The sequence below is a fragment of the Mauremys reevesii genome, linkage group 3 (genome assembly GCF_016161935.1).
Source record: "Mauremys reevesii isolate NIE-2019 linkage group 3, ASM1616193v1, whole genome shotgun sequence".
NCBI classification, from domain to species: Eukaryota; Metazoa; Chordata; order Testudines; family Geoemydidae; genus Mauremys; species Mauremys reevesii.
Genome location: NC_052625.1, coordinates 32,973,779 through 33,000,017, shown reverse-complemented (window position 1 = coordinate 33,000,017; position 26,239 = coordinate 32,973,779). Strand labels below are relative to the sequence as shown.

The 26,239-nt window shown below is 45.1% G+C and overlaps 1 protein-coding gene across 1 annotated transcript in view; it reads left to right on the top strand.

Moving 5' to 3' along the window:
- Nucleotides 1-26,239, top strand: part of PSME4 (proteasome activator subunit 4) — a 236,595-nt gene that overhangs the window by 183,908 nt on the left and 26,448 nt on the right. The window contains exons 38-43 of the mRNA XM_039529281.1: nt 4,480-4,571; nt 5,592-5,723; nt 7,737-7,945; nt 8,328-8,413; nt 21,368-21,496; nt 23,273-23,428. Coding sequence (XP_039385215.1) covers nt 4,480-4,571; nt 5,592-5,723; nt 7,737-7,945; nt 8,328-8,413; nt 21,368-21,496; nt 23,273-23,428 — 804 coding nt within the window. The remainder of the gene's footprint in view (nt 1-4,479; nt 4,572-5,591; nt 5,724-7,736; nt 7,946-8,327; nt 8,414-21,367; nt 21,497-23,272; nt 23,429-26,239) is intronic.

Sequence of the window (26,239 nt, the reverse complement as noted above, 5' to 3'; positions counted from 1 at the left end):
GGCCCTGCTCAAAATGGTGGCTGCCAACCTACTTGGAGGTCGAGGAGCTAGCAGAGGGGTCCAATGACCTCTTTAATGTTATACCTCCTTTACCTCGGCCCAGGTCGTGTTGCCCGTCCACCGGGTCCTTAAAATTGCCAAGTGTATGTGGCAGACCCCCCTCTTCCATCCCGCCTACCTCCAAAAGGCAGAAGAGAAGTACTTTGTCCCTGCAAAGGGGGTTGAGTACCTGCCACCCACCCTCCAGGGGGATCCCTGATTGTGTCTGCTGGCAACGAAAGGGACAGGCGAGTGGCACACTGAAAAATGAAGACACCAAGAGGCTGGACTTGTTTGGCAAGAAAATTTATTGGACCACCAGTCTGCAATTTCAGGTGTCTAACCATCAGCGCCTGCTAGGCCGGTACAACTTCAACCTGTGGGACTCCATCAGCATGTTCAAGGAGGGCCTCCCAAAGGACCAAGCCCAGGTGTTCGCCGTCTTGGGGGACGAGGACAATGCAGTGGTGAGAGGCACCCTCCAGATCACCTGAGATGCTACAGACTCAGCGATCAGGTAGTCGCCTCCGCGGTGGTCATGAGGCTGAGCTCGTGATTACAGTCCTCTGGGTTGTCCCAGGAGATGCAGAGTATCCTTCAGGACCTTCCATTTGAGGGAGCTGACTGACGCCTGGCTCCATGGCCTTACACTCATGTGCCACCCTCCATTTCCTGGGCTTTCACACCCCTCAGAAGGCTAGAAAGCCATTCCTTCCCCCACTGCCTCCGTCGAGGTCCTGGAGTGTCCCCTAGTCCAGCTTCTACAGGAAGGACAGAGACAAAGGATTTCAATGGTGTCACCCTTTGTCTTCCCATTCCTCGCCCAGCCTAGTTCTTCTTGAGGCCCAGGAAGCCAAAAACTGGTGTTTTGAGGATGCACACAAGGACAGCACCCCAGTCACTCCCCAGAATCCACCCCTTTGCTCTTTTCTCAACTTCCTGCACCCCTTCCAGTCAGCCTGGTTGTGGCTGACCTCAGACCGTTGGGTGCTCGACATAATATCTTCAGCTTTAACCCTGCAGTTTGTGGCCGACTCTCTCTCCCACTCCCCTACCCCGTCCCTCTTTAGGGACTCATTTCATGAGCAACTCCTCTTTCAGGAAATTGAGAGCCTCCTACACCTGGAGATCCCTCCAGACATGAGGGGAAAAGGGTTCTTGTCCCACTATTTCTTAATCCCAAAGCAAAAGAGTGCCTCAGACCCATTCTGGACCTGCACTGCCTCAACAAGCCTCTCAAGAAGTTAAAGTTTTGCATGGTCTCGCTGTCCTCCATTATTCCCTCCCTGGATCTGGTAGACTGGTACACCACCCTTGACTTGAGAGACACATATTTCCATTTTCCCGGGGCACAGGCGTGTCCTCTGGTTTGGGTTGGGCCACTGCCATTTTCAATTCACTGCCCTTCAGTTTCTGGTCAGCCCCGAGAGTGTTTGCAAAGTGTGTAGCACCAGTGACCGCCTACCTGAGGCACTGAAGAGTGTAAATGTATCCGTACCTTGACAACTGGCTAGTGAAGAGCGGGTCCCGGAATCAGATGTGGTGGCATTTCGATCTGGTTTGCTCCACCTGTCCAGACCTGAGGCTGCCGAAAAATGAGAAAAAAATCGGCCTTAATGCCTGTACAACGTGTAGAGTTCATTGGAATGGTCCTCTACTCTACTCAGGCCAGAATCTTCCTCCCCGAAGCTCAGTTCCAAGCCATGGCGGACCTGATCTCGTGCATACAAGCCCACCCTCTCATCACCGCTCACATGTGCCTATGATTGTTGGGCCACATGGCAGCCTGCACTTACATGGTCCGGTATGCACGGCTCCGCCTCGGGCCCCTACTGGCATGGCTGGCGTCGGTCTCGTCCCCAACAGAAACAGCATGCACCATGTGGTCAGGGTCCTGGACCATGTACTGCTGTCACTCACATGGTGGTGGAATCCTGCATCAGTGTTAGAGAGGGTTCCCTTTGCGGCTCCGTCGCCGTTGGTGACCCTCATCTCTGATGCCTCGGACCTGGCATGGGGAGCCCACCTGGGAGATTTCAACGTGGAAGGTCGTTGGTCAAGTCACAAATGCTCCTTACGCATCAATATTAGGATGCTCAGAGCGATTCGCCTGGCCTGTCAAGCCTTCCTACCTCACATAAAAAGCAAGGTGGTCCAGGTCCTGACGGACAATACAGAGGATAGGTTTTGTATCAACAAGCAAGGCAGGGCCAGGTCATCTGCTCTTTGCCAGGAAGGCCTCAGGCTCTGGAACTACTGTGTACAACATGGCATCCATCACGTAGCCGCATGCCTCCCCAGGGCCAGGAACCACTTTGGCAGATCGCCTCAGCAGGACCGTCTCATCTCGCCACAAATGTCCCTCTATTGGCTAGTTTCATCTTCCAGAGGTGGGGAACTCCCCAGGTGAACCTGTTTGCATTCAGGCAGAACAGGAAATGCCACACTTTCTGCTCAATTCTGGGAATTGACAGAGACTCCCTGTCAGACAGTTTTCTGCTCCTGTGGTCCTCCTCTGTTGTACGCCTTCCCTCTGGTGCCACTGATTCACAGAGTTCTCATGAAAATCAAGCAGGACAGGGTGAAGGTGATCTTCATAGCACCAGCTTAGGTTCGGCATGCTGCTGGACTTCCTGCTGGCTGCTCTGTTAGAGCTGCCCCAAAACCACAGCAGTCTTCTGCGTCCGAATCTGGTGGCACTGCACCTGGTTGCTGTCCAGCAGGTCCTGTTGGGCAACAGAAAGGTTGCTCTGCTGGAGGGCTATCTGGAAGTGGTTCACTTGTTGGACCTTGGATAAAGTTATTCGGCCCGAGCAGGCTTTGCTGCAGTTGATCCTGAACTACCTTCTGCATCTCAAGCTCCGAGGCCTGTCCCTTTCATCTGTCAAGGTCCACTTGGCCACTATTTTGGCCTTCCAGCCACTGCTCAAGGATAAGTCAGTTTTCGCCCAGGACATGACTGCCAAGTTCCTCAAGGGCCTCAAGCACCTCTACCCACATGTCAGGGACCCCATTCCACCATGGGACCTGAATCTTGTGCTGTTACAGCTCACGGGACCCCCCCTTTGAGCCTCTGGCTTCCTGCTCTCTCCTTCTCCTGTGCTAGATGGTTGCATTCCTAGTTGCGATAACATCTGCCCACCAGGTCTCCAAGATTAGGGCTTTTACCTCGGAGCCACCCTATACGGTCTTCTACAAAGACACGGTCTAGCTGCGGCCACACCCGGCTTTCCTGCCCAAGATGCTCTCGCAGTTGCATACGGGCCAGGACTTTTTTACTTACCTGTCTTTTTTCCAAAGTCGCATAAGTTGGAGGAGGAGCGTAGATTGCATTCCTGACACGTTAGGAGGGCGCTAGCCTTCTACATTGAAAGGACCAAGCCATTCCGCAAGTAGACACAATTGTTCGTCACGGTGGCCCACAGGATGGAAAGGTCATCCAGTGTCCACTAAAAGAATTTTTTCTTGTATCACTGCCTGTATTCACTGCTGTTCTGATCACCTCCGAAAATCGTAACCACACATTCAACCAGGGTGCAAGCCTCCTCGGCAGCTTTCCTAGCACAAGTGCCTATCCAGGACAGCTGTAGGGCATCCAGATGGTCATCTGTCCACACGTTCACATCCCATTTTGCATTTACCCAGCAGGCCTGGGACAATGCTGGCTTCGGTTGAGCAGTGTGAGTCACCTAGAATGGAAGCGACATGAGCAAGCACTCGAAAAATAAAAAACGGTTACCTACCTTTTTGTAATTGTTGTTCTTTGAGATGTATTGCTCATGTCCATTCCATTATCGGCTCTCCTGACCCTCTATCGGAGTTGCCAGCAAGAAGGAACTGAGAGGGCGTAGGGTTGGCAGCACCTAATATACCAACGCATGAGCGCAGCACTCAAGAGGGCACTACAGCTAATCCTACAGATACTGCTAAGGCAAAAATCTCAGACGACTGTGCACATGAGCGCACTCGTACCTAGAATGGAATGGACATGAGCAACACATCTCGAAGAACAACAGTTACGAAAAGGTAGGTAACCTTTTTTTTTTCCTAGCGTAGACCAGACCTTATATCTAGTAAGATATCTCTACACTAAATATTAATAGTTTTTCATAACTAGATTACATCCTTTAAAATGCCATAGAAATTAAAATAACACCATTTTAAAATCACTGTAGTTTACCAAGCAATTTGTAATAAATATTTGTATTACTACATATGATTAGAATGCCACATATCTCTATGATCCTGATTTTATTTTTCTTGGATTGGACCCTAATTTTGAGAAAAGCAAAACACTCTTCACTTATGTAATAATACATGCATAGGAACCTAAAGAACATTTAATACAAATATTTAATTATCTTTTTTTTTAAATGGCTTAAAGTAGAATCACCGAATTCCTCTGTATTCCAGTTACTGATTTGTAACTTTCTTTATCAGGAGAGCAGAGATCCTCGGAAACTGCACTGGTTATTTGAGCTGTTGTTGGAGTCTCCTTTGAGTGGTGAAGGAGGATCATTTGTAGATGCATGGTAAAATGTTACCTTCAAACTGCTTTAGAGTTGATGGGTAAAGCATGAACAAATGTAAGCGATGTGGATAAAGTTCACTCAGAGTATATTGTGATTGGCCACTGCAAGGTGGAAGGGCACCGAGTCTAATCCTATACTTGAACATCCCACACAAGAATCTGTCTTAGTTGTAGTTCCTTGTGATGCCCTTCCCCCTCCTATCCGTAGTTCCCCATGGGTACAGTAGGGCCCCGAGGGGAAAAACATTGCTTAAAGCACATCACTATGATTAATTGGATTCAGTTAGAACAGCGATTCTCAAACTATGGAGCGCATCTCCTGAATGTGTCAAGGAAGGTGCTAGCTGTGGGTGTGTTTTTTGGGTTTTTTGTTTTTTTCAAAGCGCTCTGGCTGCCAGCCCCTGATGGCTGGGGCTCATGCAGAAGGGCCGTGCACACCCGGGAGGTGGGGATAAAGAGGTCAGCCCTGGAGCGGCAGCAGCACAGAAGGGTGGCAATGGGACGCTGAGTCTGCTATTAACAGTGATATTGACAAATATCACTTTTCACATTTCCTCCCTTAATTCTGCACTGCTGCACCCTTACCTCTAAGTCTGCTCTGAAAAGTGATACTTGTCAATAGCACTTTTCACATTGCCACCCTTACTTCTGTGCTGCTGTTGGCATGTAGCTGCCTTCAGAGCTGGGCATTTGACCAGCAGCCGCTGCTTTCCACTGTGCCTTCAGAATTGGGTGGCAGTATATGTAGTGGGGGTGGGGAGGGGCGTGAATGACTACAGACACAAAGAAGGGGGGGGCAATTTAAATAAGTTTGAGACCCATAACTATTGTGGAACTGTGGTGTCAACGTAACAGCAGTATTGTAGTCGTTACTCTCATTTTGTGATTGAAAAGCTTTTATACTCTTGTGTATCTGTAGTTCATGGATGTATGTAAATCATTAAAAACAAGACTTGGAAAAAATAAGTTGCAATTGTCAATACCATAAAGCTAACTAAAGCCTTCGTGTTCCAATTTCTAGCCGACTCTACGTATTGCAAGGTGGCCTTGCACAGCAAGAATGGAGAGTACCAGAGCTGTTGCACAGGTTACTAAAGTACTTGGAACCTAAACTCACCCAGGTTTACAAAAATGTCAGAGAAAGAATAGGAAGGTTAGTGTTCTCTTCTGAAGAACTTCCTTTGTTCTGTTCATATGCATTGAATACTCAAGTATTATTTTTTTTCTTTGGATGATGACTGTCTTCCTAGGTATATGAACATATGTATGTACTACCAGAATACAAATAAATAATATCTTCCAAAAATAACGTACCCATAAATTGCTATTTAAAAGGCACTTTTTGTAAACATAAGGTGATGTCTTGATTCTCAAGTGACCTCTCATTTTCACACTGGAAGAGCTCTAAAGCTCTAGAAACAAATGAACTGTACCCAACCCCAGCCAGACCAAATGGGTAAAATTTTCAAAACCATCTAGGCGCCTAAGTGAAAGTCTATTAAATTGTAACAAGTAGAACCTATAACTAATGAATAATGGGTCTCAGATGTGCTAGAGTGGGTTTTTCTAGAAATCTTTGTAGTCATAGAATACTCTAGAATCATAGCAATGTAGGGCTGGAAGGTACCTTGAGAGGTCATCTAGTCAGCCCCACATGGTGAAACAGAACCAAATACACAGTCCTAGACTATACATGGCAGGTATTTGACAAATCTGTCCTTAGAAACCTCCAATCACAGGAATTTCACATCTTCCCTTGGAAGCTTATTCCAGTGCTTAACTATCTTCATGATTATAAAGTTTTTCCTAATATCTACTTAAATCTCCTGTGCTGCAGATTATGGTGATTATTTCTTGTCCTGCCTTCAATGGACATGAAGATCAATTGATCACCATCCTTTTTAGGACAGCCCTTAACATATTTGAAGATTATCAGGTTTCCCCTCGGTCTTTGTTTCTCAAGACTAAACATGCCCAGTTTTTGTTTTGTTTTTTAAACCATTTATTACTGTATAATTCATTTTGTGTGTCTACACAGTTTGCAACCTTCCGGAAAGAGTTATAAGTAAACAGCATATCTTTTCATGTACAGTATGCAAAATAGCATGTTTGTCGGAAATAAGAAAAATAATTCTACTACAGGATATCAAGTTACCTACAGGCCAAATAAGATTCCAAATGCCATAGATAGACATTGTCAAAGATGACAAATGTGAATTCATTAAAAGTAGAAGCCATAGCATTTTTCCCCCTTGATTCTTTCACTTTCTCTCTCATTAAGTGAAAACAATTCTTAAGCCCTCAATTCATAGTTTTCCTCATGTTCTCACTGAGGTATAGATGTGTATATATAGTGAAGCGGCTCAGTATACTGAGGGTATTTGTCTTGGTGCATTTTACTCCTATGGTGTAATGCCATAAATTGAGGCAAAGGTCTGAATCACAATGATATTGCAAGTATCAGAGGGGTAGCCGTGTTAGTCTGGATCTGTAAAAGCAGCAAAGAGTCCTGTGGCACCTTATAAACTAACAGATGTTTTGGAGCATGAGCTTTCGTTGGTAAATACCCACTTCGTCGGATGCATGTAGTGGAAATTTCCAGGGGCAGGTGTGTATATATATGCAAGCAAGTAGCAGGCTAGAGATAACGAGGTTAGTTCAATCAGGGAGGATGAAGCCCTCTTCTAGCAGTTGAGATGTGAGCTTCAGTTCATCTGCAAATTTGACACCATCAGCTCAGGATTAAACAAAAACTGTGAATGGCTTGCCAACTACAAAATCCTCCTCCCTTGGTTTTCACACCTCAACTGCTAGAAGAGGGCCTCATCGTCCCTGATTGAACTAGCCTCGTTATCTCTAGCCTGCTTCTTGCTTGCATATATATACACCTGCCCCTGGAAATTTCCACTACATGCAACCGACGAAGTGGGTATTCACCCACGAAAGCTCACGCTCCAAAACGTCTGTTAGTCTATAAGGTGCCACAGGACTCTTTGCTGCTTTTAATGATATTGCATTCTGTTTCAGATAGCATTTGGTTTTATTTATTTTATGTGGTCTACAGGAAGAAATTTTAAATTTCAGAAAAGTATTAAATTTCAACTAGTAAAATGCAGCAAATAGCCACTGAACACATTTAACTGGTTTTTCTGTTGTTTATTTTTAGCGTTTTGACCTACATATTCATGATAGATGTTTCCTTGCCAAATACTGCTCCAACAAAGTCTCCTCATGTCCATGAGTTCACTACACGAATACATGAAAAACTCAAACCTCTTATGGAAGTGGATGAAGAAATTCAGAACCACGTTATGGAAGAGAATGGAGTTGGTGAACAAGATGAGCGAACTCAGGGCATTAAACTCTTGAAAACCAGTGAGTTACGGAATTTAACTTGTGAAAACAGACAATATGTTTGGCTGCACAGAATTATGATTGAGTGCTGCAAGTGGCTTACTTACGATGTGCCTTTGTTACATTTGCTTTATACTAAAGAGGTGTCTGTACCTCTTGTAGATTGGACTGTGTTAATGTATAACTTAGTCCAAATTACATGACCATATCTTGAATAATAATTATTCTAATGAAAACTCGTGGGCTCTAACATAAGAATACAGGGCTAAACTTACTGTTGAGGCAACTTCACTGACCTCTGGAAATCTGGTGGGATATGCCAGTAGTGAATTTGGCCCATACATTTGTCATTTTGCTTGTTGACCTTGTTATTCAGTAAGTATTTCTGTCTTTTTATAAACAGTCCTGAAGTGGTTGATGGCAAGTGCAGGTCGGTCCTTCTCCACAGCTGTCACAGAACAACTCCAACTCTTACCTTTGTTTTTCAAGGTACCCATTTTAATTACTGAGCTTTTAGTCACATTTGGTTTAAAAACAGGTTATAAAAATAAATGAATAAAAAGCAAAGTTACAATTGATTTTTTTAAAATGTATTTTTAAAATAGAAAACTATGCATATATACAAATGGCCAAATTCTGCCCCAACATCCTCCTTTGCTTATGTGTGAAACTGATAGTGTACTTATGAACCATTGATCTAGCCTTTTTCTGATACATCCTCCCATTCTTGCACATAGAAATATATGAGTGATCTTATGGAGGAATCCTGAGCTGTTTCAAAATGCTGAGAGAGTACAGAGAGATCCAGATATTCTTCAGGTGTATGCTCTTACAGTGAACAGGCAGAACTTGGCCAGAGTTTCTGAATGCAGAGACATTATGGGGACACTTGGTAAAGGAAGTAGTGCAGTGTCCAGCAGACCACTATTCAGTTTCATACTTCAGAAACTCTTTATGCAGTGCTGTTTAGCTGCAGTGTTCTAAAAGATTACAGAGTGTAGTCACTTAAACTGTTTTCTTCTGCTGTTACTTCAACACAATAGTGTTAGCAGGTGTGAGAATCTTATTTTTTCAAAGATGGAATTATTCTGTAGGTCTTGGTGGGCTCCTGTAGTCTCCTACCATCCATAAGTTGAGACAGCTCATTTCACCACCACTGCATAGAATGGGACAGCAGTTGGCCTTTGGCCTAAAATATGAAGTTGATGTAAGGAACCTTTTTTTCTTAGCAGGCTTTCTCTAGATTATACTGTCCAGCCTGTCTGTAGTTCTCTGTAGTGAGTAGCACTTATCCTGAATCATAAGAATACAGATTTGCAAACTGTTTGCTTTCTCAGTTAAGTGTGGCTTTGTTTATTAATTGTTCTCTTTTCCCTCTTTCTTCTGCACATCCCAAATCAAACAGAATTTTCTGTCCTAACTGTGGAGACATAAGTCACTGTGAATAGACACAAGTACCTTTAGACTTGGAATATCACCATCTTCACATTTTTTTCTCTCCAGTGGTGGAAACAGCCCCTATAGTTATATTAAGATCAAATTAAATTCATAGACAGCAGTTTCTTCACAAAAAGCAACAAAGTGAGCTTTTTCACAACTGTTAAGGCTATGAAAAAGAACAGCAAATTTCATTCAATTTAGAATTCACAAGGGATTCATCATTAATTCCAGCATACTGAATGTAAATTAGACAGAGTCTTTTTAAAAGACAGCTCTGGCAGAGATCCTGTAAGGACAGAGTTTTGCCCAAAAATTATCTTTATGGAGGCAACTCTCTGACCCTTACCTTCCGGCAGGCGTGATTCTTCCCCTTAACCTTTGACTTTGAAAGATAATGGGGTGAAGAAATAGACTGGGGACTCCTCTCACAAGTCAAAAAAGAGAGTGGGAACTCCCCTCAGCGAGCCTGGGAATAGCTGAAAGCATTCGCCATCTCGCTCAGTATCCTTGGCACTACTGGCACCAATACCACAGTCCGGCACCCATCCCTCATGGTAACCATCATTATCCAGTACTGCTGACAGGCCCATGGACCGTTTGGGCCCAAGCACCGAATCTTCGATACCGAGAAGGGCAAACAGGCTAGGAAGATGCTCCTGGTATGCAAGTCAACGTTCGTACCACCAGCGACAATAACCCACACGGCACCAGGGAGACAGGTACAGATGAGGTCTCCATCTATACCGACTTCAGGATGATAGATTCCAGCAGAATTTCCCCAGGTCAGTTACCTGAGCCTGATACACGCACCCAGTTCGATGCCCCTGTGTACTAATATCATAAGGCTGAGCCTTTGCCAAGCATGGGACATATCCCCACAATCATGACATGTCCCTCCACTGTCAAGTGAGGGGTCGGATGGTTAACCTGAGGAGGTTTCACAGTACTCCTCCCAAGCTCCATATGAGACCCACTGTCAACAGGATCCAGGAATGTACCCGCAGATGACACTACCACCATCTTGGTACAGCCACCAATGGGCACCTCCACCAGGCCCTGTGCCACCAAAATGGCCATACTGGGCCCTTTGGGAAGCACAACTGCCTCCTGCCTCGTGAGCTTCAAGCATTGCCCGGCAATCCTCCAGGCACGCTCCTTCGGCCACGGCTTGAAGGGCCTCAGAGCCTCAGGAAACAGAGGAATAAGAAGGGGACACGGAGGAGAAGGTAACACCTAAAGCCATGTCCTCCTCTTTCCCAGACGAAGCGGTCATGCCTTCACCACTGTACATGGCAGACAACATCCATCTATTCCTGGAGCTGGCAAAAAGAGTAGCAGATCCCCCCACATACCACTGGAGGAGGTCAAAGACACCATCAGCTCATCAGTATATTCCACTCTTCATCCTCCTTGAAGATCGCCCTCCCAATCAATGAAGCCATCTTAGATCTGGCTAAAACTGTGTGGCAAACCCTGGCATCAGTAGCCCCGACTTGCAAAAGTGCGGACAAGAAATATGTCCTCGCAAAGGAATCAGAGTTCTTTTTTTCCCCCACCCAATTCCATCATGATGGATGCCGTAATCTCTTGTGGCCGACAACATAATGCCAAGGCAATACCCTATGACAGGGACTGGAAGCTCCTCAATCTCTTTGGCAGGAAGGCGTATTCTTCTTCGAGTGCTTGCTCATGTCAATTCCATTCTAGGTGTGTGCGTGCCTATGTGCACAGTTGTTGGACACTTTTGTCTTAGTGGTATCTGTAGGGTTGGCTGTGGTGCCCTCTGGAATTCCGCGCTCATGCATTGGTATATCAGCCCTATCAGTTCCTTCTTATCGCCCGTGGTGGTTGGTCAGAGCGCCTCTCTCCCTTGCCTCACAAATGGTCAGCAATTTCTTTACCTTTCCGACTTCATGGATTACAGCTATAGATAGTTTTGTTTACTGTAGTTAGTAAGTAGCTGTTAAGTACTATAGTTAGGAAGTTAAGATTCCAGCAAGGGACCTTGCCCAGGCGGGGCATGCCCTGGTTGCCAGGTTTAAGCCCTTTACCCAATGCCCCTTGGTCCTTCTTGCTTGGTGCCAGGTCCTGCTTTTTAGGCTTCTTTTTGGGCACCGGTGAAGGGGAGCGGTACCGGGTAGAGCCTGGTGGTGGGGGTGCACTATGCACCAAGGCCGAAGTGCTGGGAGTTTCATCCGGCTGGGGTGGCTCCAAGGCTGGGAAGAGAGCAGCCTCCATGAGGAGGGCCCTCAAATGAATGTCACTCTCTTTTTGTGTCCTGGGATGAAAGTTTCAAGAGAGCTGAAAAGAAGTATTTTGTCCCAGCGAAGAGGTTCAAATACTTGTACACTCACCCACCCTGGGGATCATTGGCTGTTTCTGCGGCCAACAAGAAAGACAAGTAAGGGCAATCTAGTTCCACCGCTAAAAATAAGGAGGCCAAGAGACTGGACCTTTTTCGAGAGATAAATTTGTTTAACGGCCAGTCTCGAGTTCAGAGTCACAAACCACTAGGCTCTTTTGGGGAGATATAGCTTTAATTTATGGGACTCCCTTCATAAGTTTAAGGACTCCATGCCCCAGGATGTGTCCTTGTTGAGGAGGGTACAACAGCAGCTCGGTGTTCCCTTCCAAATGGCATGGGATGCAGTCGATTCGGCAACTAGAGTGGTCACCTCAGCAGTGATCATGAGGCACAGTTCCTGGCTTCAGACCACAGGCCTGTCCCAGGAGATGCAGTCCTCGATCCAGGATCTTCCGTTTGATGGGATTGGACTCTTTGCAGAGCAAATGGATGCAAGGCTGCACAGACTGAAGTACACTTGGACCACTCTCTGTTCACTAGGGTGAGCCTCATTTGGCGAGGAAGCAGTTCCGGCCACACCGCCACCAAGGTCGTGGCAGTCTTGACAGGGGTCTGCAAGAAGGGATAGAGACACTAGTTTTAGTCATCACTGCCCCTTCTCCTCCGGTTCACCTACGCAACCTGGCCTGGAAAAACACCACAGGGGCCAGAAGCATGCATTTTGAGCATTCGCTCAAGAGCAATGTCCCAGTCAACTCTCCAGAATCCGCCCTATTCTTTCCTCAAACGACTCTGTCCCTATCATTCGGCCTGGTCATGGGTTACCTTGGACCATTGGGTGCTAGAAATTGTATCGCTGGGCTACACCCTCCAATTCTCGGCCACCCTCCCCACTGCCCCCTCTTTCCCGTCCCTCTTCAGGGGCCCTTCTCACAAGCAACTCCTCATTCAGGAGATAGACAACCTCCTGCAACTGGGGGCAATGGAGAGGGTCCCTCAGGAAATGAGGGGGAAAGGATTCTACTCCCGCTGTTTCCTGATCCCGAAGGCAAAAGGGGTCCTAAGACCCATTCTGGACCTCTGGCAATTCAACAAATACCTCAAGAAGTTGAAGTTCTGTATGGTTTCACTGGCCTCCATTATCCCCTCCCTGGATCCGGGAGACTATTATGCCACTTTCGACTGGAAAGACACTTATTTTCATATTTCTATCTTCCAAGGACACACAGTTCCTTGGTTTTCTGGTGGGCCAGCACCACTTCCAATTCACGACACTACCCTTTGTCCTTTCCACAGCCCCGCAGGTATTACAAAATCCATGGCCCCGGTAGCCGCTTACCTGATGCGTTATGGGGGAGAGGTCCAGGACTAGCCTTATCTGGACAATTAGCTCATCAAGAGCAGACTCATCAGGGATCCAAGTGCAGAACAGCCTCTATCTGGTGTGTTATACCTGTCATGGTCTGGGCCTGTTAGTGAATGAAAAGAAATTGACCTTCATACTAGTGCAACTAATAGAGTTTATCGGAGCGGTCCTTGACTCCACATGGGCCAGAGCCTTCCTTTTGGAGGCCCATTTCTGAGCTATGTCAGATGTGATTTCCCATTTGCCTAAAGTTGCTAGGTCACATGGCAGCATATACCTACGTGGTCTGTCATGCCCGGCTCCATTTCTGGCTGCTGCAGGTGTGGCTGGCGTGAGTGTACAGGCACAACCTAGACACCAGTAGTCAAGGTGCTGGACCGCATCTGGTCATCACTGGCATGGCGGTTGGACCCCGCATAAGTGTTGCAGGGAGTTCCCTTCGAAGGCCCCATCCCTATCGCTAACTGGTTTCCAACACCTCAGACCTGGGCTGGGGAGCCCACCTGGACAAGCTCAGTACACAAGGCCGCTGATTTGGGGTCGACCGCTCCCTTCACATAAATGTCAGGGAGCTCAGAACAGTTTGCTTGGCCTGTCAGGCTTTTCAGTCCCACTTACAAGGTAAGGTGGTTCAATTCCTCACAGACAACTCCGCCATGATGTTTTATTTATATCGACAAACACAGGAGAGCCAGGTCGTCAGCCCTTTGCCAGGAAGTCCTCTGGCTCTGGGACTTCTGTGTGCAGCATGCCATTCATCTTGTGGCAGCGAAGCTCCCCTGTACCAGGAACATATTAGCAGATCACCTCAGCAGAGCCTTCTTATCTCGCCACGAATGGTCACTCACCCCAAAACAGTCAGCAGGATCTTCTGAAAGTGGAGATTTCCCCAGGTGGACTTATTTGTGACTCAGCAGAATAGGAAATCCCACCTGTTCTGCCCATTTTGGGGGATCGACAGGGGCTCGATGTTGGATGCCTTCTTACTCCCGTGGTTGGGGGCTCTGATGTACGCTTTCCCACAGAGTTCTCATGAAGATCAAACAGGACAAGGCCAAAGTTATCCTGATATCCCTGGCTTGGCCTCGCCAACACTGGTTCAGCACGCTGATGGACCTGTCGGTAATGACCCCACTGCAGCTGCCACTCTGGCTGGATCTCCTATTCCAGAATCACTGCAGGCTCCTGCACCCGAATCTAGCAGCTCTGTACCTAACAGCTTGGTTGCTGCATGGTTGAATGCTAAAGAGCAGGAGTGTTCAGCCCACGTCCAGAAGGTCCTACTGGATAGTAGAAAGACCTCCGCTAGAGCAGCCTACCTGGCCAAATGGAAATGATTCATGTGCTGGGCCTGAACAGGCCTCACTGCAGGCAATCTTGGGCTACCTTATGCATCTCAAGCTCCAGGGCTTATCCCTTTCATTAGTTAAGGTCCTCCTGGTCACCATATCGGCCTTTCACCCTCCATTCCAGGTCAGTCGGTCTTCATTCATAACATGACTATCCATTTCCTGAAAGGTGTGGAGCAACTCTACCCCCAGGTCCGGAACCCGTCCCTTTGTGGGACCTGAATCTGGTGCTTGTGCAGCTCATGAGAGCTCTCTTTGACCCCTTGGCATCCTGTTCCCTTCTTCTGCTCTCCTGGAAGGTGATATTCCTGGTGGCAATAACTTCTGCCAGAAGGGTCTCCGAGATTAGGGCACTTACCTCAGACCCAGCCCTATACGGTAATTTTCATGGACAAGGTCCAGCTGCAGCCACATCAGGCTTTCCTGCCCAAGGTGGTTTCACAGTTTCACACGATCTGGGACATATTTTTGCTAGTTTTCTTCCCAAAGCCTCATAAGTCTGAGGAGGAATGTAGGTTGCACTCCCTGGACATCAGGAGAGCGCCACCTTTCTACATCGAAAGGACCAAACCGATTTTGCTATGATCAGGCAAAAGTGCCTCCACAAGCGATTCTAATCGCCCACTCGACTAGAGCGCAAGCCTCAGCGGCAGCCTTCCCGGCCAATGTGCCAAGTCCAGATATCTGCAGGGCCGCCACTTGGTTGTCCATTCACAAGTTCACATCTCACTATGCACTTACTCAGCAAGCCCGAGATGACACCAACTTCGGTAGAGTAGTATTACAAGTTGCACATCTTGGAGGTGAATGCCAAGCCCACCTCCAAGGATACTGCTTGTGAGTCACCTGGAATGGAATCAACATGAGCAAGCACTCCAAGAAGAAAAAATGGTTACCTACCTTTTCATAACTGTTGTTCTTTGAGATGTGTTGCTCATGTCCATTCCATTACCCACCCTCCTGCCCCCTCTGTGAGTTGCCGGCAAGAGGGAACTAAGAGGGTGAAGGGCCGTCAGCACCTGATATACCGATGCATGAGCATGGCACTCCACAGGGCACCACAGCTGACCCTACAAATACCGATAAGGCAAAAGTCTCCGACAGCTGTGCCTATGGGTGTGCATACATCTAGAATGGAATGGACATGAGCAACACATCTCAAAGGACAACAGTTACGAAAAGGTAGGTAATAGTTTTTTCCTCAGCCACCTTACAGTTTCATATTGCCAATTACCAGGCATTCACGGCAAAATATGATTACACAAATTACAATAAACTGAATGACTTTATTGATAAGATGCCAGAGAGTCACTTCAAGGCCATCATTCAGGAGTCACAACTGGTGGCAAAAACATCACTGCAGTTGGCCCTCCATGCCGCCAACACAGCAGCCAGATCCACGGCTGTGGTGATGAAACAAAGTATCAAGGTTCCACTTATTGGTATTCCCGAAGGAGGTGCAGACCACAGTGGAGGACGTGAAGCTCTTCGCTGAGACCCCACCCCCTCCCTCCACACCTTAAAGGATTCCAGGGCCACCCTCAGGTCGCTGAGAATCTACATGCTGGGATAAAAGAGATCTTTTATCCCCCAATCCCAACACAGACCTTATTCATCTCAATTCCCTTCACAGCACCATTATGAGCTACAAAGAAAAGGGAAAAATCCCAAAACATAAGCCATCTGGTCCACAGTCTTCAACCCAGCCCCTGCCTCTCAGCACCACTTTTGATGGGCAGGTTGAGGCACCACAAGACCACTCCCCACTGCTGTCTATGACCATGCACCCATTTGGCAGGGTTCCAAAATGCCTGGAAACGCATAATGTTGAACAGATGGGTCCTAGAGATCTTCTGATCCAGGTACTCAATCCACTTCACCTCTCTACCCCCTTTACAACACTCTACCCCGTCACTCTTCAGGGACCCTTCTCATGAGAATCTGCTGCAACAGGAGATGGATCGACTTCTCCAGTTAGGAGCTATAGAACCAGTTCCTCACATCTACAAGGCAAGGGGTTCTATTCTTGTTATTTCCTAATACCCAAAACGGAGGGAGGTTGGAGACCCATACTGGACCTCAGAGCTCTCAACAAGTTTGTCAAAGCTCAGAAGTTCAAGATGGTCACCTTATTGACGATCATTCCATCTCTGGACAGGGAGACTGGTTTTCAGGACTTGACTTACAGGACGTCTACTTTCACATTTCAATAATACCGTCTCACAGATGATTTCTCAGATTCATTCTGGGATATGCCATTACCAATACAGAGTCCTCCCCTTCAGACTCTCATCGGTCCTTGTTTTCTAAGTTCTCTCAATGGTAGCCACTCATGTATGTTCACAAGGGATAATGATATCCTTACCTGGATGATTGTCTCCTCAGAGCCCGATCACTCCAGGAGGCTCGTTGAGCCATCAACACTACTATACATTTGTTTACAGAACTAGACTTTCAGATCAACACCCAGAAGTTGACCCTCATGCCAGTGCAACACCTGGAATTCATGGGGCTCAACCTGGATGCTCTACAGGCCAAACCTTCCTACTTCAACACAGGTTCCTTTCCCTGGTCTCACTCATAGACACGGCTTAGTGCAGTCCTCCAGTACCAGCCAGACTCTGCCTCCAACTGTTGGGGCATATGGCAGTGGGCACAGTTGTGATACTGTACGCCAGACTCCACATGCAATGCCTCCAACTATGGTTCAGTTCAGTTTACAGGCTGAACAAAGACAGTCTGGACAAGCCCCTGTCACTACCTACCATGATCAAAAACTCCTTGGACTGGTGGAAGAACCTAGCCCAATGTATGCGAAGGAATCCCCTTCTCACAGAGGTCACCATCATCGCTCCTTACTACTGATGCATCACTTAGCTAATGGTCACCTGTGGCGATATCTCTACACATCAATCTCCTCAAACTGAGAGTGGTCAGGCATGCTTTCACCTATTTCCTCTCGTTGATAGCAGGATCACATACAAAGATCCTAACAGACAACATAGCCTGCATATACTACATTTGCCAGGGGAGGAGCCAGGTCACCCTCCCTATGCACAGAAGCAATGAAATTATGGAATTGGTGCATCTCTCACATCACCACCTTGTCAATGGCTTCCCTCCTGGGCGCACAGAACTTGATAGCGGATGATCTCAGTTGCAAATTCATGCATGATCACAAGTGGGAGATGCACCCATCAGTACTCCATGACTTTTTCACATGATGGGGAACACCATCCACAGACCTTGAACAAGAAGTGGCCACGCTACTGCTCAAGGACAGCACTCTCTGGGTGATGCCCTTCTCCCCTGGGACAAGGACCTTCTTTATGCCTTTCCTCCATTTCCTCTACTGCCAAAGGGACTAAGCTTATGTTCCTGATTGCTCCTACTTGGCTAAGATAGACCTGGTACCTTACCTGACACAGCTCGCAATGTGCCTTCCAATCTCCCTTCCAACCATTCCACATCTCCTTTCGCAAGATAAAGGGTGTACCCTACATCTCACTTTGGGATTCTCTGCCTCAAAGCATGGCTCCTGCATGGTTCCAGCATCTAGAAAGTTGATGTTCAAAGGAAGTACAAGAGGTTCTAATACACAGTAGAAAGTCCTCCACATGACCCTTATAGTCAGTATTGTCCCTAAGCTCTCTTAGGGTCCATCTAGCAGCTTTCACAGCTTTTCAATAACCCATAGAAGGGTACTCAGTACTATCACACCCAACCACTAAAAGGTTCCTCAAGGGTATAATAATCTTCTTCCCTCAATCTCAACTCCTACCCTCTCGTGAGACCTAAACCTGGTACTGAAAGGGCTGACGAGGCCCCACTTTGAACCCATGGCCACTGTGACGTTGCACTCCATATGATTTTGTGAAAATATGCTAACGTGAGTGAATATAATTTAAATGGAATATGCTTCGTGCAAAAAGTCTCTTGTAAAGTATCATTACAAAGCTTATAATCTACTGAGTGTGGTCATCCTTTTTGTATAAATGTTTCATTCTTGTATCTGAAACTAGAAATATAAAATAACTCTGACGTCCTATTGTAATTATGCAAAGTGTGGGCCATTAATGGTGGTTTGGAATCTTGATGGCTCCCATCAACTAGGACAATTGGTTGTAAATGGCTTTGTTTACTTGCAAGACTTCCTGTGAGTCAGGCCAGGAGCAATGCAGGCTTGGGGTCTCACAGGACATGTGACCATGTCATCTGGTACTGGAATCCATCTTAAAGCTGGTGCTTTTCCGTTTAGAAGGAGGGGTGGGGACCGAGAGAGACAAAAGATTTCTGACTTGTGCCAAAGCCATATAAAGGGGTGGAACAGAACAAAGGAGGTTCAAGTCATGAGAAATCCCCTAGTTACCACCTGAGCTGGAGCTAACAAGAACTGTGCCAGGGGAAAGGATTGGGCCCAGACTAGGAAGGAGTCCAGTCTGTGAAAGAAGCTTATTGGAACATCTCTGAGGGTGAGATTTTATCTGTAATCAGTTTCTTAATGTATTAGGCTTAGACTTGCATGTTTTTTGTTTTATTTTGCTTGGTAACTTACTTTGTTCTGTCTGTATTACTTGGAACCACTTAAATCCTAGTTTTTATACTTAATAAAATCACTTTTGCTTATTAATTAACCCAGAGTAAGTAATTAATACCTGGGAGAGCAAACAGGTGTGCATATCTCTCTATCAGTGTTATTGAGGATGAACAATTTATGAGTTTACCCTGATTAAGCTTTATACAGAGTAAAACGGATTTATTTGGGGTTTGGATCCCATTGGGAGCTGGGGGTCTGGATGCTGGAGACAGGAGCACTTCTTAAGCTGTTTTCAGTCAAGTCTGCACCTTTGGGGCATGTGGTTCAGACCCTGCGTCTGTGTTGCAGCATACTAGCATGTCTGGCTCAACAAGGCAGGGTTCTGGAGGCCCAAACTGGCAGAGAAAACGGGCTCAGAGGTAGTCTCAGAATATCAGGTGACAGTCCCAAGGGGGCTTCTGTGATCAAACCCGTCACAGCCACTTGTTCACTAATGTACCTATCAATGAAAATAGCCTTCCTGATAGCAATTACCTCAGTTAGAAGAATAAGGGAGATAGCAGCTTTGATGGCACATTCCCCCTACACAGTATTCTTTCCAGACAAGGTTAGTCAGGCCACATCCAAAATTCATCCCTAAGGTAACCGCCCCTTTTCACATGAATCAGTCAATCCACCTTACAATCATCTACTGCAAGCCTCACCAAGACAATAAGGGAGGCTATACTACATACCTTAGATGTTAGGAGAGCTCTAGTATTCTATAAAGGCCTTCAGGAAGTCCCCATGACTTTTCCTCTCTGTGGTGGAAAGATCCAAGAGCTCAGCAGTATCAGCCCAAAGACTCTGTAAGTGGGTCTCGAATTGCATCAGACAGTGCTACCAAATTCGTAATGTGACACACACACACACCTGACTTGATCCGGACATATTCCACAAGATCGATCTCCTCATTTGTTGCTTTTTTCAAGGATGTCCCTGTCTCAGAAATCTGCAGAGCGGAGACATGAACATCAGGCCACACCTTGCAGAATACTATGCGATCACTTTGGATTCTGCCTCTGATGCCATGTTTGGCTCCACAGTACTGTCATCTCTAACTGACCCTACTCTAAAGTCCCAGCCCTCGAAAAGGGGTACTGCTCAGGAGTCACATGCACAGGAGCACCCATAGGGACACTACTTGAAGAAGTTACTCACCTGGTGCACTAATGATGGTTCTTCGAAGATGTGTGTCCCTATCAGTGCTCCCCAACCCGCCCTTCTCCCCTCTGCTTCGGAGTTCTCGTTATGACTCTATGGTAAAGAAGGAACTGAGGACGGTTACCCCCCACATGCTGGCTAGTCTCGTGGAGCAGCACACCCAATGGACGCTGCTACCAAAGTTCTCCAATCAGCAATGCAGGGACTCAGACATACCTACAGTGGAGCACCCATAAGGACACACATCTCGAAGAACCATCGTTATTGCGTAAGGTGAATAACTTCTTCTGTGTCAGAGATCTTCAGTGAAAGAGATCCTCCATATGTAAGAACAACCTTTAAAACATTGTCATCTTTTCTCAGTCAAGTGAATTATTAGTACATCTGTTTAGCCAATGGTACTGCAACCAGCAGTTTTCAAATTCAGCCATTATTTTCATTCCAAACCTTGTACAAAGCAAAAGGAGAGAGCCTCTGAGGGAAACAGCCTGGTATCTGAGGAGTTTGAGTTCCCAGAGGTGGGAGTAGGACATATTGAACCTCTCAGCAGACAGCCTAAAAGGGAAAATCCCACACTGTGGGTGACCCAGACTGAGAGAGTTCTGTAGTCTCAGGTCCATTTTTCCTCATCTTTCCTCTATCAACCCGCAAAAGACTTCTCTACTGCTGGAGACAGCAACAGCTGACCTCTGTGGGCTAGCAACCACTTCTTATACAGGTAGTGACCTGAACAAAAAGTTCTTGTGTGCTTATCTACTGGCAGGGCGGAATTACACAAAAGTGTCTGGACTGGCTTAGAGGATATGAAAGAGAAACTTAACTGGGTATGGAAAACACTCTGTTTAAACAGCCATCTACTTTATATCCTGCCTTTGAATGTTAAAAACATTTTTTCAAACTTTTGCCTTACATCTTAAAGACACTCATTTACCTTACTTAACAAATTTAGACCACTTGAGCATTTATAGGTAGATAAATTGCACATGTTAAAATATAGAAATTTTAAACTTTCCTAGACACACTCTGAAGTAAATAGGACCCCTTGATGACTGACCCAGTTTTAATCTTTACTACTGAGTTATTGAAACAAATATTTTCCCCCTCGGATAACATATTAATTTCATGCAAAGAAGTTTTTTTTATTTATTTATTTGTTTGTTTCTTTCTTTCTTTCTTTCTTTTCTTTCAGGATTTTTTTTAGCAATAAATATTTAGTTCTTCCTGACTTCTTCTTATTTTGTAGATTGCACCAGTAGAAAATGACAATAGCTATGATGAACTCAAAAGAGATGCTAAGATGTGTTTATCACTAATGTCTCAGGGATTGCTATATCCTCAACAAGTGCCTTTGGTACTCCAGGTGCTAAAACAAGTGAGTCTGATCTACATTGTTTAAATGAATGCACATCACTTTAAAACCTGTTGAGCTTGTTATTAATACTAGGTAACTTGAGTTAACAATTATGAAACAAAGTATTTCTTATTTCCTGACAGTGCTACATGTACAAAGGTCTTCTGCAGTCTGTATAGTGATACTGTTGCCAGTATAACTACTTTATTCGTTCATTTCTATATTGAAGTGGCATACATATCACCAAAATCATGATGAATATTTAAGTACTTAGTTAAACTCTTGATTGCAGTACACCAGCCAAAAAGGCAGCAGTAAAAAAAAGCTGACTGCTTTTGCTTTGTAATAAATTCCATGTTAGTGTTTGGTCATCAGGAACAATAATCTGGAACAGAATGAACTTTCTAAATTGGCTTTTGTATCAGCTTCCAATTTTTATTTATTTATTTATTGCCAAGCAGAAATACATACTAATAAAGTATTGGAATCTTTATAAAGAAAGGATTGTTTGTTCACTAAAAATTATACCCAGTGTTTGAAAGTATAGTTATCTTAAGCAGAAAAATATTAAATTTACATTTAGGTTCCTATGAGTATAAATCCTGTAAAGGGAAAACACATGAATGTTATGAATGTTTCACATTTTGTTTGTAACGGAATACTATCACAAAAAAGCTCGGTTCCCAGTTTTAATTTGTTATTTGTCAAATATTTGACCCAGATGGGGTGTAAAATATATTTTAAGAAATAAAAATAAGGGTTTAGTAACAAGACGGCTTAAAATAAAAATGTCACTTTGAAAGGGATATAGTTAAGGCTAAGATTTAGTCATGGGTATTTTTAGTAAAAGTCATGGACAGATCACGGGCAATAAACAAAAATTCACGGCCCCGTAACATGTCCATGACTTGTGCTATATACCCCTGATTAACTCTTGGGGGATTCTAGGGGCACTGCTGGTGCTGGGAGAGGGCTCTGGGGACCTCTGTGGCAGACTCGCAGCCTTAGACGTCATGAACTGGAAGCTGTTCTATCTCAAAAACAAGTTGAAATGTAGTTTCAGAATGCGACATGTTCTCTTGAGTCCTCCTCCTATTTTTTGTGATTTTACAATGGTATTTTTCTGCTAAAATGTATGTCTGTCCCACTTATAACTTTGTGAAAGACCCACACAAATGAAAAGGAAAACAGACTATACAGAGAAATGGAGAAACTGATTGTATACAAAGTGCTATCAGATGCACAAAGTAAAAAAAAAAAAAAAAGAGCAAATAGATTTTTTCCTTGAATCTTTCAACCTTCCTCTACTCTAGAAAAATCACCCATTGCTGAAAATGGATGTCAGCAATGGATGCAGTCAAAGGGGTGGTACTATTTCAACTTTCACCCATTGCTTACATCTTTTGTCAGTAACAAGCATTTTTTTTTCATAGTTCAAGTCCACTATACAGACAATTGCAATGCAAAGTTGAGCATAACTAACCTTTTTGGCCACTTGGAAAAGGCTGGTATCTGAGGTCATGAACAAATCAGAAGGTGTGATCTGTTTAGTTTCTCAGTTCTGTATCCAGTACTACAAATATTAAGTATTTAGATGCTTTTGAAATTTAGCCTAAAAGAACATAAAACAAAACAAAGCTAACTAACTATAAGGAGGGAAACAACTTTTATGAGTAACTTGCTACAGTAGCACAAAAGGTATAAGTAATGGGGTTTGACAATATTTAGAATAAATCAAATGGCTTGTCTACATGCGCTTGTTTTTAATTCTAACTGTTAATCTTTGTTGCTTTACAGACAGCAAGAAGCAGTTCTTGGCATGCGAAGTACACAATACTGACCTACCTCCAAACTATGGTATTTTATAACCTCTTTATTGTCCTCAACAATGAAGAAGCAGTCAATGACATAAGATGGTTGGTTATAAAGCTTTTGGAAGATGAACAGCTTGAGGTAAACATGAAGTTATACCTATTCCCATGTATTTTGACTTTCAGTGAAAGACATTGAATGTGAATAAAAGAAACAGAATTGAAGTTTTTTATATTTATCTTTATATATCTAGTTTCTCGCCTCTTACTGTGTAACTTGGTACAAAGAATAGAAGGTTTTCCATATTTAGCACTAATAGAAAATGCATTTGTTTAATTTCTTGAATATATTAAAAATGCTAACTTGTATAGAATTGCATTCTGTATAAAATTCTACTTTCAACAGGAAAACAAAATTATTCCAGAAAGCATTTCATTAGATGATTTCTGTCCTGTTTTAAATACAATTGGAACAGAGATAGTATCATCACAGTACTGAGGACATCATGGTTATTAGTAGAAAACCCAACCTTCACATTTAAAATGCATTTCTACTCTAAAATCTGATTATGTAAAAATAACACTTTCTTACTCAGCAGGTGGTTCCTGTGTGTAGTATCAGGGGGTAGCTGTGTTAGTCTGTATCCACAAAAACAACAAGGAGTCCGGTGGCACCTTAAAGACTAACAGATTGTGATATAGCATGGCCAGAGGGCAGCAGGAGAGTGATGGATGGGAGATATGTAAGCCCCAGGATGATGAGAGCCTTATTCCCTGTAGAGGGAAGAGAGGCTGCTACAGATTAATTAGAGCACCTGAAACCAATTAAGCCAATTAGAGAACCTGAAGCCAGTCACCTGATAAAAAACCCCTGTTTCAATCAGACAGTTGGAGGAGTTGAAGCAGAGTGGTTTGGTGTTGGAGCGGAGAGCAGGTTGGAGAAGTGCTGTGGCGGGCTGGAAACCGAGACCCTAGGTAAAGGGAAACCCGGCTCGTGCAGAGCAGAGGGACTCTACAGACACAAAGGGTTGGGAGAAACTTGGCCCAAGCAGAGAGAGGGCAGGAAGCCCCACAAGCTGAAGGGCCGGAGAAGGAAGTAGCCCAGGGGAAGGAATCGCTAGCTCAAGTGGTTCACAGTTATCCCTAGGGCCCCTGGGCTGGGACCCAGAGTAGAGGGCAGGCCCAGGTCCATCTCTCTCCACTCCCCTTTTCTGGGACACTAGTGGGACAGTAGATACCCCGGTTCAGGTGTGAGAAACGGCTCCCTGAACCCCCACAAGAGGAGAAAGCGCGGGACCCATCATAATAGTCCCGGCAATTTGCCACAAGATTTATTTGGGCATAAGCTTTCGTGGGTAAAAAACCTCACTTCAGATGCACGAAAGCTTATGCCCAAATAAATCTGTTAGTCTTTAAGGTGCCACCGGACTCCTTGATGTACCTGTGTGTATTCATTCACATCAGCTGATTATAGTGACAAAAGTAAGTTTTTACTACATTTGACTTAAGTTGGCAATACTGGCTCTGCAGTGTTATGAGCAAGTGAACTGGATTCTGTCTAGGCTCATGCATCAGAAGTAAGTTCCTATTGCAGAACCAAATTCTGCCCTCAGTTCTGATTGTCTTCAGTAGAGTAGCACAGATATAATTTGAAGACAATGGAGTTGCACACATCTGAGGGCAGAATTTGTCTTGCAGAACTGTTATTACTGGTGTGATGCATGAGTAATTTAAAAAACAAAAAACAAAAAAAAAAAAAAACCCAAGCCTGACTCAGATTCTAGGTTGAGTCTGCAGGACTGACTGTTAGAAGAAACATTTTTTTTACCTTGTAAATGGAAAAAATATGCTATGGAAGACACTGAAATATGGAAACATAACTTCACAATGGCCTTTTTATAAAGTTCCTTTCAGAGTAGAAATGCACTTTAAATATCTTCCATTTATCACCACTGTTGAAATAATTTTTAGTTTTGTGTCTTTGAGAGATTATTGGTGTTACTAGGATTTTCCAGAAGTATAATCGGACTGAGGCCAGGTCTACACTACAAAGTTAAGTTGACATCGAGCCTCTGATTTAAGCAAGCTGATCTTGCGTGTCAGCACTACGCTCATTGTGTTGGTGGAGTGCATCCTCACTAGCAGGGTTTGTATCGACACATAGAGCGCTGCACTGTGGGTAGCTATCCCACAGTGCACGTAGCTAAGTGGAATTTTGGGTTGGGCTTGCAATGCCTTATGAGACCAAAACATTGGTGCAGTTGATTATGGGAACATGGCATTAGCCTCCCATGATGCACTTACGTCCCTCCCTCCCTGAAATCAGCGGCAAACAAACCAAGCCTTTTTCACATCTTTGTTCGTAAACTTGGGTTACCCGCACGGATGCATAGCATGATAACCCTGCTCTGTTGTACACTGTTGTTGTGAGCATTACAAACACCTTGCGCCTTATCATACAGTATTTACATAGCCCATACAGGAGCCGCCATGCGGAGCAGTGTGATGCCACGCAACCAACCCTGCTGGAAGGCATAGAGCGGAGCAATTCACAGTTGCTGTTGACAGTCACGCAACACCTTGACAGGGTTGAGTGCCATTTCTGGACCCAGGAAACAAGCACTTACAGGTGGGGCCGCATTGTTATGCAGCTATGGGAAGACGAGCAGTGGCTGCAGAACTTTTGATTGTGTAAGGCCACTTTCCAGGAACTGTGTGAAGAGCTTTCCTCAGCCCTGAAGCAAAGCAATACTAAAATGAGAGCTGCTCTGACAGTGGAGAAGCGAGTGGCGATAGCTGTGTGGAAGCTTGCAATGCCAGACTGCTACCAGTCAACGGAGCACCAATTTGGAGTGGATAAATCTACCGTGTGATCTGTTGTGATCCAAGTTTTTGCAGGGCCATTAACAGACTTCTGCTAAGAAAGATAGTGACTCTGGGCAACATGCAGGAC